This window comes from Gracilinanus agilis, chromosome 2 (genome assembly GCF_016433145.1).
Source record: "Gracilinanus agilis isolate LMUSP501 chromosome 2, AgileGrace, whole genome shotgun sequence".
Taxonomy (NCBI): Eukaryota; Metazoa; Chordata; class Mammalia; order Didelphimorphia; family Didelphidae; genus Gracilinanus; species Gracilinanus agilis.
In genome coordinates, this window is record NC_058131.1 from 339,339,281 (window position 1) to 339,352,816 (window position 13,536).

The 13,536-nt window shown below is 42.8% G+C and overlaps 1 protein-coding gene across 1 annotated transcript in view; it reads left to right on the top strand.

Annotated features, from left to right (window-relative positions):
* The window catches only part of PPP1R16B (protein phosphatase 1 regulatory subunit 16B), a 154,110-nt gene extending 148,830 nt beyond the window's left edge, over positions 1–5,280 (top strand). Inside the window, exons 11-12 of the mRNA XM_044664319.1 lie at positions 4,562–4,696; positions 4,763–5,280. Coding sequence (XP_044520254.1) covers positions 4,562–4,696; positions 4,763–5,149 — 522 coding nt within the window. The 3' untranslated portion in view covers positions 5,150–5,280. The remainder of the gene's footprint in view (positions 1–4,561; positions 4,697–4,762) is intronic.
* Positions 5,281–13,536: the final 8,256 nt, after the last annotated feature.

Consider the following 13,536-nt stretch of genomic DNA (forward strand, 5'->3'; position numbering starts at 1 on the left):
GGGACTCTCTTATAGAAGAACTACTCTGAATCATTCTTAATCCATTTTCTTCAATTCCCTGCTCCCCTGGCTTTTTTTCTAGTTTTCTTTTAAAAGCTAATTGATGATGATAGCTAGGTAGCTCAGTGGTTTAAGAGCCAGGCCTAGAGTTGGGAGGTCCTGGACTCAAATATGGCCTCAGACACTTCCTAGCTGTGTGACCCTGGGCAAGTCCCTTAACCCCCATTGCCTAGCCCATACTGCTCTTCTGCCTTGGAACCAATACACAGCATTGATTCTAAGACACTAAGAGTTTAAAAAAAGTAATTGGGGTGATAATGGCTGGAAGGGAAGAGTAAAGTGGTGAAAGATGAAGGGTGAATGATGGATGGTGAAAGTAAAAGATGAATGGATGGAGAATCAGGGGGAGAGATGGAAGGTGGATAAGGATGGTTTGTGAGGAATAGAGAGAGGATAAAAGATGAGAATGTGAGATAGATAGAGCCATAAGGATAAAGGGATAAAAGAACAGGAGCAGGGTGCCCAAAGGTAAGGGTTAGAGGAGGAATAGAGAAATAGAATGAGAAAGAATAGAGAAAGACAGAATGAGGGTGATAAATGGATAAATAAATGAATGATTGAATAAGAAAGCCTTTACTAATCAAGCACTAGGGATACAAATAGAAAAGTGAGACAATCCCTGCACTCAAGTCGCTTGAAGCTGAACAGGGGCAGATGATACGTACTGTATAGAACAAAGTTAGTTAGGTGAGGGTGTTTTGGTCTGGGAAGGCAAAGGGAAGACAAGGAGTTCTAGAAGGAGTCAATTGATGTACCTTTCCCAGAAGGGATGCCAGTGTTGATTTGTCTATTATTCCCATAGTAACTGGAAGAAGCAGGGCACTATGGCAGGTGTAGAACATGGCCGGAGTGATGCTTGGTCAAAGCTCACAAATAATTAGATATAATGGTCTATGAAGAAAATGGAGGGTAAAGGGCTAAGGATAAGGACTGAGACTTAAGGCTGATGAAGGGGGATGAGTTTGAGCTGGTTAATGGGCACGTATCAGCCTTTAATAACATTTAAGACACCTGAGACTGCCAATGTCAGAAGAAGATAGAGCCCTTCTAACACTCATTTCAATGATCATTAGCTCTGGGAAGTTGTTGGAGGAATTGGGAAGAGTATAAGGGACAGGGGGTCTCCACAGGGCTCTGCCCTGGATAGTCTGCATAGGTAGGATACTAAAAACATGGAAAAACTAAGCATCAACAGGGCAAATGAATCTCCAGGCTTTGGTTAGCAGGACTTAGGACACAGACCAACCATCTGGAGGACGGTGTGCAAATGTGGGAGGACAGCGCCCCCTGCTGTCTGCCCTACAATATGGCTTCTCTAGGTGTTGGGCCATTCTTGCTTTCTCTTTTTAGTCCATAGGCTTTTCCCAGTTTGATTTGGCCATGCAATAATTCGGGCCTTGAAATACAAAGTGTCCCAAATGTCTTGGTGCCATTTAATTTTTAGGCTCAAGACATTTGGAATACCTCGTATTATTGATGGAAAACATAAGTGTTTGCCCGTGGAAACTGAGCATAGGGGAACACTCCTGAGATTTAAAAAAAAAAAAAAAGATTTCAGAGAATTTTAAAGCAAAATAAAGGAAATTAAGGACATTCTTTGGTGAGGGAGAAGCAACATATAATAAGCATTTTTGGTATATATAATTTCACACTTAACATTTTAGAAGGGAAAATATTATGAGTATTGACATTTTTCTTATGGAAACCCTAGTTGTATCTCTTCCTAGTTCCATCGCACTAAGGCTAGGTAGAAACACAGTTTGGAAAATGCTGCAATTTGTTATTTCTGAAAGAGGTGTTCTAACAAGCTTTTACTTTTACGTGGTGGAAGGTCTGAAATTTCACTGGCTTGGTTCCCTTTATCAGTGTTAATGGCACTCTTCCATGTCTATATGCTCCCATGGCCCCTCTATAGAAGATCTACCCTTAGACCAAACATTTTCAGATTGAATCTTCCCCTCCTCCACCTTGGACTCATCTTAACTATAGGAATTCCCCAGGAGGAATGGATTCCACTTAGAGTCCTAGAGACTGAGGCACTTGGGAGTTAAGTGATTTGCCCCAGAGTGCAGTGTGAATCAGAGGAAACTTGAACCCAAAATTTCTGGGGTTTGCCTCCCTAAATCCTTGTCTTCTGTCTTAGTATTGATTCTAAGGCAGAAAAGCAGCACGGGCTAGGAAATTGGAGTTAAATAATTTGTCCAGGGTCATACAGCTAGAAAGTGTCTGAGGCCAGATTTGAACCCAGGTCCTTCTGACTCCAGGATTGGCACTCAATTCACTGTACTACCTGGTTGCCCCTAGATTTCTGGCTTCTTGGCTTTCTGTCTACTAGGCCATGCCAACTCATATTTGACAAAAATTAATAAGGTTATAAGATCATAAATTTAGAGCTAGAAGGGACCTTAAGGATCATCTAATAGAGTGGTTCCCTAATTTGTGCTCTCAGGATCTCTGAGGGTCCTCAAAACTCTTTAAGTGCTTCCTGAGGTCAAAACTATTTTTCTCATAGTACTAAGATGTTATTTGTCTATTGAAATACTCCTCTCTTTTCCATCTACATATCCAGGTGAGGCCAGATTTTCTATATGTGTCAACTAAAATAACATATTATTTAAAATAATATGTTACAAATAAAATAACATAACTAAAATAACAAACTGACTACAGAAGCAACTATGAGAATCCAGTTGTTTTTTAATAAGCCAGACATTAACGAGATTTACCAGATATGGAAAACAATGCCCTTTTGGCCATTAAATTTTTTTGTTTTGGAAATTTTATTTTTATAAAAATATTTATGTTAACTTGTAATGGGCTTATTAATTTTTAAATGAATAAATATTTCTAAAATGTGTCTGTTTAAATCTCTAATATGGTAAATATTGATAGCTACAATTTACATAAACAACAGCTCTTTTTAGAGCATAAGAGATCCTAAAAACCAAAAAATGTGAGAAAGGCTAACCCTTTAATAATACGTCAAGTACAACTCCTTTATGTTGAAGATGAAGAAAATGACCCAGAAAGGTTCCATGAAGTGTACAAGGTCACAAAGCCAGCAAAGTTGATAAAGTTAAAATCTGAGCCCAGGTCCTCCAAAAATCAATCCAGTGTCTATTCCACTAATCCATTCTCAGAGTCCCATTTTGGCCTGACCATCTGGTATTTCTCATTATTTGTCAGTTTGTTCCAGGGTAGCATTTAGAAAAATTAACTGATTTTGACTAAATTATAAATAAAACAAGAGTGTAATCATAAAATGTGCAAGCTGGAGGGAATCTCATAGATCATCTAGTTCAGCTGCCCCATCTTGTAAATGAGGAAACTGAGGCCCAGACAAGTCATGTGACTTGCTTAAGGCCACAGAAGTCAGGACTCAAACACAGCTCTCCAGACTTCTACTCCACAAAAGCCCATCAGCCTTCAATTTAATTTGTGATTTCATTTCCTGCCTTGAACAAAATGACAGCTGGCTGTTTTTGAATGAGCACGTCTTCTAACATTTTAATAAAATTTCAGTAGTTTCCATAATATTTGGTCTTTGGGTTCTGTGTCCAAGTCCAGTCATATCTAACTTATCTTGACCCCATTTGGGGGTTTTCTTGACCAAGCGACTGAAGCAGTTTACCATTTCCTTCTCTAACTCATTTTACAGATAAGGAAACCAAGGTAAACAGGGTTAAGTGACTTGTCCAGGGTCACACAACTAGCAAGTGTCTGAGGCCAGATTTAAACTCAGACAGAGGAGTCTCCCTGACTTTAGAACTGATACTTTGTCCATTGGGCCACCTAGCTGTCTGAGCTTTGGATAGAAGTTACAAGATAAAGAGCCCTAAGTGAGATCTGTAGCTCTCCTATTTGACTTGGGACCATTTATTTTATAAAGCACTTGTGATTGGACAGGGTATAGGAGAAGTCAAAGGACCTGGATTCAAGTCTCAGCACTGATATTTACTATCTTTGACATCTTCAGCAAATCATCTTCCCTCTCTGGGCTTCTGTTGATGATCGAGTTAGCTAGGTGATCTCTCAGGTGCCCTCTAGCACGAGATCTGATGATGAATGGAGAGTACTTCTCTAAGGCACAGAATTGTCTCCTAAAATGATTCTTTGTGGAATTTCTCTTTGAGCATTTTTAATTCACTAAAAGCCAAGGAGTTCGCAGAGCTGGGCAGTCAGCCTGAATCTACTGAGCTGCCTGGGCTCTCTGTTCTCCGGGGATGTTTGTGATTAGAGTTTTCCTAAAGATATTGGTGGGCTTGTAGAGCCCTCTGCTGAGCCTCCCCAATTCAAAGTGAAGCAGAGATCTTCCGATACCCATCCCTCACCATTCAGCACAGTTCTTTGCATAGCATAAGGACTTCATTCATCCTTTTCATTTATTTGTTCATCATTTCCCAGCATGTAGGAGCCAAAATAGAGTTAAATCCCTTTTTGTTCAAAGCCTCTTCAGAATTGGATGATACTAATGACTGATGATTTCCTCCCTTGTTCACAGAACACCATGCTGGAAAAGCCGCTGCTTCTTTCTGAATTTATGACCAAAAGCACACTGGGGAACACAGACCTGCCCATGCAGAATGGCCTCCGGGGTCCAGTCAGCCCTTACCAATACTCATTGTCTAATGGGGACATGCCCATCCAGAATGGACTCCGGGCTCCGGCCACCACCCACCAATACTCTCTTGCCAATGGCGACATCTGGAAGGTGCATGAGGTCCCAGACTACAGCCTGAGTGCATCTCTTCCCTACGGCAGCCCTGGCCTCCGGGACATGCCGCAGCCCTGGAACGTATACAAAGAATCCAGCCACCAGACGCTGTCAGAGCTGAAGCGGCAGCGGGCAGCGGCCAAGCTCCTCAGCCACCCCTTTCTGAACCCCCACCTAGGTGGTGGGGTGTCAGGGGTGGGAGAGGGCAACAGTGAGAGCAAGACCCCCCTGATCGGAACAAGAACTTCTCCTTACAGTGCCAATGGGACTTCTGTCTACTACACAGTAGCCAGTGGGGACCCCCCTCTCCTAAAGTTCAAGGCTCCAATGGAGGAGATGGAGGAGAAAGTCCGAGGCTGTTGCCGGATTTCTTAGTCCTGCTGCCGCCATGCCCCTGGACCCAGGAAGGAGGGAGAAGGACCTGGTCACGGTCAAGGCACTGAGCATCCCTGAGCCTGACCTGGGAGGAGTACCTAAGGGGCAGCCACGTGGGATGGAAAATAGAACGAAGAGGAAGATTTTTTCCACAGTTGTCCTCAATCCTGGTGTCACTCTGAACTGCCCACCCCCGAGGGCTTCCCTTGGACTGGCTGTCCTTATCACCAATCTGCAATGAAGAGTACCAGTCATTAGCCTCAGATGAGTGACTGCCAGATGTCTGAAATGTGGCAGGAGGAACCCTGGGAAGCACTTGCCAGTCCTAGTGTTCGAACGCCTACGTGTCTCATACACGCATACACACATACACATGCACAAACCATTTGTGCTCCCCTTTGTGCCAAAGACCAAGGTGGGTAGCTGTAAAGAGGAAGGAGCGTGTCCAGCCTGGGCCCTGGGCATGTAACTGCTCACTTTTGTATGTGAGTAACTGGTGCTGCCCCAGGATGCGAGCGGGACAGCCACAGGTTGTTTAAGGTGGGAGCCACAGCTCAAGACCCGTGGCAGGAGAGAGGTCCAACTCCAGACCATGCAAGGCCCTAGCTATGGATGAGTCCATGGTTACGTTCAGCAGGGGTGACTCAAGGGTATTCGTGTCTCATGGGGTCTCCCTAGGAATACCCCTTAATTAATAGAATCAAAGCAACCACCCTGAGCCATCTTGGAAGTTGAGGACTAATAGCCACCTGATCCAGCACCACGCACATAGTAAATGCTTGGTGTTTGTTGAGTGAATAGATGAATGACCAGGTTTCATAACAATGGTCAGGGTCTGCTGGCAGTAGGGGCTCTTTTCTGCATATTGTTCCAAGGCAGGTAAAAATCCATGAGAAATTGCCCAGAGAAGGTACCCTGTTAACTCCATTAAGACAATGGCTTGCTCTGCTGGTACTGGCCCCATGAGAGAGTCTAATGTCAGAGATACCAAACCAGGTGGCTCCAATCTCATTAGATCTTGTAAACTTCCCATTGAATTTTTGCTAGTTAGATCTACAAAATCAACATTTTTTTTACAAAGAAAATCAATTATATTGAAAGATCACATTTTTTGAAAGTTCAAAGACCCAAAGTTATAAAAGATAAACTCTTTAGATTGTCATTAAAGAAAGTCAAAATTTTAAAAGGAAGAAAATCTTTGGAGACTATTAAAAATCAAGGGGAAATTATATTTGCTTCCAGTCAAGGACGGTCTCATATTGCCTCCTGTCTGCCAAGGACTGGGTATGGTATTTGGAAAAGGCACGGTTGTGTAAGGGAAAGATCACTGGGTTTTGTATTTGCAGGACCTTGAATCTTGGCTCTATTACCTAGGTAACCTTAGGCAGGTTGGTGAAATTCTCTGGACCAGTTTCCTCATCTATAAAATGAATGGGATAAACTAGACAATCTCTAAAATTCCTTCCAGCTCTTGATACTTGGGGACCAATTTTTGGTTACTGAGTTCTCTTCCTCTCCACACTCCAGCCTAGGGAAATAGGAGCTTATGTTGCCAATTTATAAAGAACATCTCTGTAGGAGTGAGATTCAGCTGAAAGCACCCAACTAACCCCTTTAGTTTTTAAAAAGGACAAATACTGATGTCCCCAGACCTTCAGGTGCTGGTAACAAAAACAGGGTCCCTGGTTGGGGTAAATGGTCAATACAAGACACTGAAATGCTTTATTTTTATGCCCCTGTGTTGTGGGTACAGAGCTTCTTTCCTGGGGAACTGTAAGCATGGGATATGTAGGGTGTTAGGGAGACACAGACACTCACTGGTCTGCACTGATGGAGTCTCTGGCAGGACTGATGATATTCATCCGAATAGAAAAGTGTTTGGTTCTCATTTAAGGTGGCAGGAGGTAGGTAGGAGGCAAGCGTGGTGCATATGACTGACAAGGCCATTTATTCAGTGGCTCTTCAGGAAGCACAGCATGCAGGAAGGCAACAAGGGACTTAGCTAGTTGCAGAACTGGAATTGCTAGGTTGCCTGTGTCCCAAAGGAATCCGGGCTTCAAAAAAGGAGGGAAATTGCCCCAACGTCATTTCCACCATCCATCCAGTCCATAATTCTTTCTCTGATTATTCTCCCTGATGTGAGGGTTAGGTATGCCTCTGTTTGTATATTCAACCTCAGTCAACCCTTGGGGGCAAGGGGTGGGGGATGACTTTTACATGGTTCCTTTCTACTCTGTAAGCAGGACAGACTTATTTATTCTAAAACTACCTCTTTTTAGCTCTGTGGAGGTGTCCAAGTCCTAGTTTCCAGGGTTTGAGGAACAAGTACATATTTGTCCCTTTATACTTCCCCCTTTCCATAAGTTAGAGTGACATAAAGGTGGAATGTAGTAGGGTTCCCGTTACTAGAGGTGTTCAAACAGAGGTCACAGAACAACTTGTTGGAGATGTCATAGAGTGGATTCCTCATTAGACTCTGGTTGGGCTACAGGTCTTTTAAGAGTCCTTCCAGATTTAAGGTACCATAATTTCCTGAGTCAATGAGCAAATTTCTCTTCAAGCCAATGCACTAACATTTTACTAAAGATCAGTTCCAGGCCAGGAGTGGTGGCAGTGCATGTCCATAGTTCCTGCTGCTGGAGGGGTTGAGGCTAGTGGGCTAAGTTGTTTGGGTGTCTAACCCACAGACTAACATCAATATGGCAAATCTTCTGGAACAGAGGCCCACCAGGCTGCCTAAAGAGGGGCTAACTGTTCCAGGTGAGGGAAAAAATCAAGCAGATCAGAATTTCAAGCTGATTAGCCCTACGATCTGCAATGAACGGCTGCTTCACTTTCAGCCTAGGCAAGATGGGGAGTCCTGGGCTCTGAAAAAAAGAGAAAAAGAAGCTGTTCCAGAGGTGTATAAGTATCATGTGTGCAAGTATGCCAACAAGTCCCTATATGCAGCCTGGACATGAAATAACGAGGCCTGAGGGTCTTTACGTTGTGTTTTCTATGTTCACAGCCCTTTGCCATCATGATTTAGCTGACCCTCAGAACCCCAGACTACTCCAGAAGCTGAGACCATGTCTTCAGGGACCTGAGACAGAGAGGTAGAAGTCAAGGACTGGCAAAGGCCTTTTAGGGAGTCATAGAGTCAAATATAAAATAATTATAAAATTATAAAAATAGGGAGAGCTCAGGGTTTCTGAGTTATGATCTGACAACTTGCTACTTTAGGAAGGTGGACAGCATCCTGACCCCAAAGAGACTAGCTTGGATTGGGCATCTCAAAGAAAGATAAGGCAGAGAAGATAGCCACAACTCTCCCAGAAGCTGGGATTCATGGTCAATTTTGCCTTGTTTGTGCTATAGAACAGATGGGGCAGAGTGACATTTTAAGTATCCAGATGCCCAGAGGACCAGGAGAGGGATTAATCCAAAAACTGTGGCTTCATGATACTATTCATTGCAGACCAGTCTTGAAGAATGGATGGATGGCCTCAATCCAGACTGACCTCCATGCTGGGTGAGAAGGTGGCAAAAATGTATAGCAGCAGAGAGACAGGAGTTGATCATATCTGTAGCTGCTAAGGGCAGACCTGATGATTTTAGTCCTAAATTTGCAGGGTCTCTAAGGCATGGCTATCCTACATGTCTGCTTCTAGACTCCCTAGTCTGAGACTTGTCCAGTGCCTCTCATGTAAGATGGACCTGGGGATGAGGTGGAGGCTCTCCAAGGGTTTTCTTGGCCCCCAATCTCCAGGATGAAGCCAACTCTCTTGGAAGACTTGCAGACGTGCCTGTCCTGTGATAGGAAAGAGGTTATGGCTGAACCTTAAGTTGGGGAGCACAGGAAAGGTTCTGCCAGACTGTGGGGTTGAGAGAACAATGATCTTACCTACTACATCTCCTTCTGGGCAGCTATTATGTGTGCTTCTCCAGGGTGCCCTTGCCATGGGACAACACTAACTCCCTGAAGAGGAAGAGCTCTGAACCCAATCCTTTGCATCAGGGATTAAGGACCTCCTTCTTTCAAGGGCATTAGAAGAAGTGTGCTTGTCCAGCTTCTGCTATAAGTGGGTCTAGAAGTAGGGGGATGTGATACTAGCAAAAAGCCAGGTGAGTCAAAGACCCCCCAAGCCTAGTTTTTTTTCCTTGTGCCTAATCAATGCAAAGTAGAAACCCTTGAACACAATGGAGCCACTCAGGGCCCTGTTGTCTCCCTGGCAGCTGGGCAAATCAATAACCGGAGCCTTTGCCTATCAGGAGATAGGAGCCCACCAACAGGCTCTCTGATGAACTTCCTGTTGTGGGGCATACAACAAAGAACTCTGCTGTGCTAAAAAGAGACCAAGCCATGGCTGCAGGTGGATGAGGCTTGCCTAACTTTAAATGTGGCCTTATTGGGCACCACCCAATGTGTCATCATTTCAGTTCTGCCCCAACTGGGGAGCCTCACGGATTTCTGCATTCATCGTATCACTGGACTTTTCCCAAATGGAGGACTTCTTTACGTCGTAGCCGACCAGAGCTGCAGCTCCAGACTCACAAATGCCTCACCTGAGTCAGTGTGGCTTTCTCTCTGCATTCTCCTTTTATTTCTCATGTGTTAGAATCAATGTTGAGCTAGTCAGCACAAGCTTGACAAGGAAAACCATTGCTGCCTCCTGGAGTGGGTTCGGCATGACAGTGTCTGGATCAGAGCAGTACTTAAGAGTTCAACGATGGCAGCCAGCTCTGGAAGGAGAGTGCAACTTGGAGTGACAGGACCTGACTTCGAATCCCATCTCTGACATTTACTACCTGTGTGGCCTTGGGCAAGTCACTTAACCTCTCTAGGCCTCAGTTCCCTCCTCTTTAAGTGAGGCCCTTGTCCTAGATGACCTCAAAAGTCTAGTTCTAAAAGTATGATCCTAAATTCTTGCCGACACCGTCTCCTGCTCCAGTTAACACCGAGGATCTTAGTTTAATATGACTTAGCAGGAGTTTGAACAAAGGTTTTTTCATCTTTGCCAAGGAAGCATCTCCTGTCATCAGAGAAACTACTTTGCCTCCTCTCCTAGAGTGAGGAATGGGGGGAAGGATGGAGAAGTTGGACACTTTACCAGATCCTTCCAAGTTATAGCACTGGCACCATTATTTATACTTTGAATTGTGAAATCATGAGTTCTCCCAATACCTGAAACACCCACATTCAACCATAGGTGCAAAAAGAATACCCCAAAGCCAAAAGAGATTTATAGATTATCCATGCTGATATCTCTCTCTATATATATGACAAGTTGTTTCTTATTCTCAGTTATCTACTCTAAAACATTTATAAATACATTTATGTTTTAGAGCAGATAACTGAGAAATAGAAACAATCTGCCTTTCTCTATAACACCCTTTAATCCGTGAAGTATGAGCTCTCATCTGGCCAGGAGCTAGACTGAGAGAGTTTGTCAAGTTCACAGTCACAGACTACCGGCCACTAAGGCCTTGGGTTTAGTGCTGGCAGTTATGTGAACTGTTCATGGAGTCCTAAGTCAACTACCAAGACCTTCCAACTTATTCATAGAGTGTGAGCTCCATGAGGGCAGGTACCTCATCTTATTTATCTTTATATCTATCTCCCCCATGCAGTGCTGGGGACAGAGTAGACACTTAATAAGCATTTGCTAAATTTGAATTTTGTTTCACTAAAAGAAAAAATAATATTGCCAATTGGTTGACCAAAATCAATAGTTTTAAGCCATAATTTTTTTAATGTGAACCTTTTTTCTTTTTAGTTTGCTATGTACAAAATTAAACTATATTATTTCCAGATTTCTCCTCCTTCTAGATTTGTTACAGAACATGATGGTATTTTTCAGAATAGTCCAAGGACCATCTATTCAAGGGCTACCCCTATAAGATACCAGAGGGATATCTTATTTAATTTTTCATCAGCTATAATCAAACAAGCCTATTCCTCACTCCTTTGGCATCCAGTAAGAGTTAGATCTCTGCTTAGGCCCCAGTGAACATCTAAGTACGAGAATGGAGCTACCACACAAGCAGTGAAATTAGGCCTGGTGTGGAAACCACAGAAGCCTTTCTAACAGGAGTGTGAGTGCAGAAATGGACTCTAGGCCTACAATATAGACCTATTGTAGAGAGGCATATTGAGTGGTGTTTGGCAGGGTGTGTGGATATGAGCATCCAGGTAGAGTTGGAAGATACCTAGCCCCCTGCAATAAATAATTCACCAGGCCTGAAGCCACTGATGTATATAAAACACTTAACAAAATGTATTTTATGTGAGAAAAGAATTGTATGAACACTGTATATTGCATTAGCAACTTTGTGTAAAAAAAAATTGGTAATCAACAGAGTAATATATTTAAAACATTTTTTAAAGACAACCACCGATCTTTGATATTGTATGGAGGTGGCTTAATGTTGTACCTTGAAGTCTAACTGGTGGTTTCTCACTATATGGAGATAGTGTGTCTGGTCCCCAGGGCACTGTGCATGTCAGATGGGGACCTGTGACAAGAGCAGCTACTAAAAGGCAGTGTCCTTCACAGGACATGGATTTTTTAATTAAAACTATTAAATTTCTTTTAATAACACCTGTCATTGTCACTTCATTTCAGAGGGTGAAGTCTCCTCAGTTGGCATGATCTGGATTCGGGAACTCATTGAGGGAGGGCACTAAAGGGACAAATTGGCAGATGGTTGGAGAGGGAGGCCTTCTAGCTTTCACTGTTCCCATTCACCTACCTCTATACAACCAATGATAACTGATAGAACATCTGGTGATTCATACTCAAGTCATTTTTCTTGGGCCTTTTGGACTAAAAGTGGGGCTCCAGTGAATTCTAGTGTTTCTTCCTTTGCATCAAGGAATAGATTAAAAGCAACACAACCCAAGTCAACAAACATTAAAGCTTACTGTTTATAAGGCCAGGTTTTAGGAGTTGGGGGCACAAAGACAAAATAGTCTCTCTTCTTAAAAAGCCTATTCTACTTGCCAATTTAGCCAGCTGCCCTCCACCTGGAGGATTCATTATTTATGGTGCAATTTGTAATGCAAAAAAAAAAAAAAAAAAAAAAAAAAAAAAAAAAAAAGAGGCTTTAGGAGCCCTCAAAACTGGGAGCAATTTTCCATTCTGCTGGTAGAATAATTTCCTTTTCATTTTCCTCTCTTTCATCTTCAGTTTCTACCTATCAATCTCTTTCTCTGTTATCTATAAACTTACTCTGGTCTCCCCTATCCTTAAAAAACATTCCCTCAATCCTGTCCATTCCCATCTAGGCCTTCCAAGCTGATCCTGTGCTGATCTAAAACTTGAAATTCTGGTACCCTAGCAAGTTCCATGACACCAGTCTGTGGCAAATGAGGAAGGAAGAGGGAAGTAGGAGCTCAGGAAACACGGCCCTATGGTGGGACAGACCTCAGGACTATAGTGCCAATATCACCAAGGACTCCAATTGGAAGGCTAAGGAGGTCAAAGGGGCACCCCTCTGGGAGAAGCGATCTGGTGGCTTTCCAATTTGAGCTAATTATTCTTGTTAGCTAGCAATGAACTCTATTTCATTTTGCAGAGAAAGTACAATGGAAGGGATCTCCTAAATTTCCACACTCTTGAGGGGCAAGGCCCAAGTTGCCCCAGGCTAGTTCCTGCTCTGAATCTATCCCTGCCTGACTTTTAACAGTGAAACTCTAAGAAAGGGAAATCTATACCCCTTGCCTCTGTTTCCTTACTATTTACTTATCAACTACTTACAATCTATCATCTGAACCCATTGCTCTACTGAAACTTTTTCCCAAAAATTCACCAGTGTCTTTTAAATGACTAAATCCGATAGTCAAATATTTCCACATTCTCATCCTCCATGATTTTTCTAAGACATTTTATGCTATTGACCCTCTCACCTTTCTGGTTACTTTCTCCTTTGTCTTCTGTGACACTGGTCTCCCAAAATTCTCCTATATGCCTGACAGCTCATTTCCAATCTCTTTTGCTGGTTCTTTTTCCTTCTCTCATTTATATAGCATTTACTATGTGCCAGGCACTATGCTAATCGATTTACAATTATTATCTCAACTGATGCAGTCAACAACACCCCTTGGAGGTAGGTACTATTATTATCCTCATTTTACAGATAAAGTAACTGAGTCAAATAGAGGTCAAGTGACTTGCCCAGGGTCACACAGACAAACAAATACACAGAAAATGTATTTGGACCTAAATTTGAACTCACATCTTCCTGACTCCAGGCCTGGCACTTTATCTATTTGCACCATCTAGCCATCCCCCAAAGCTTTGTCCTATACCCTTTATATCTACATACTCTCCCATCTATGTCCATGAATCTGAGATTCATTGAGATGACTCCCAAGTTTATATAATCAGTTCTAATCTCTCTCTAAC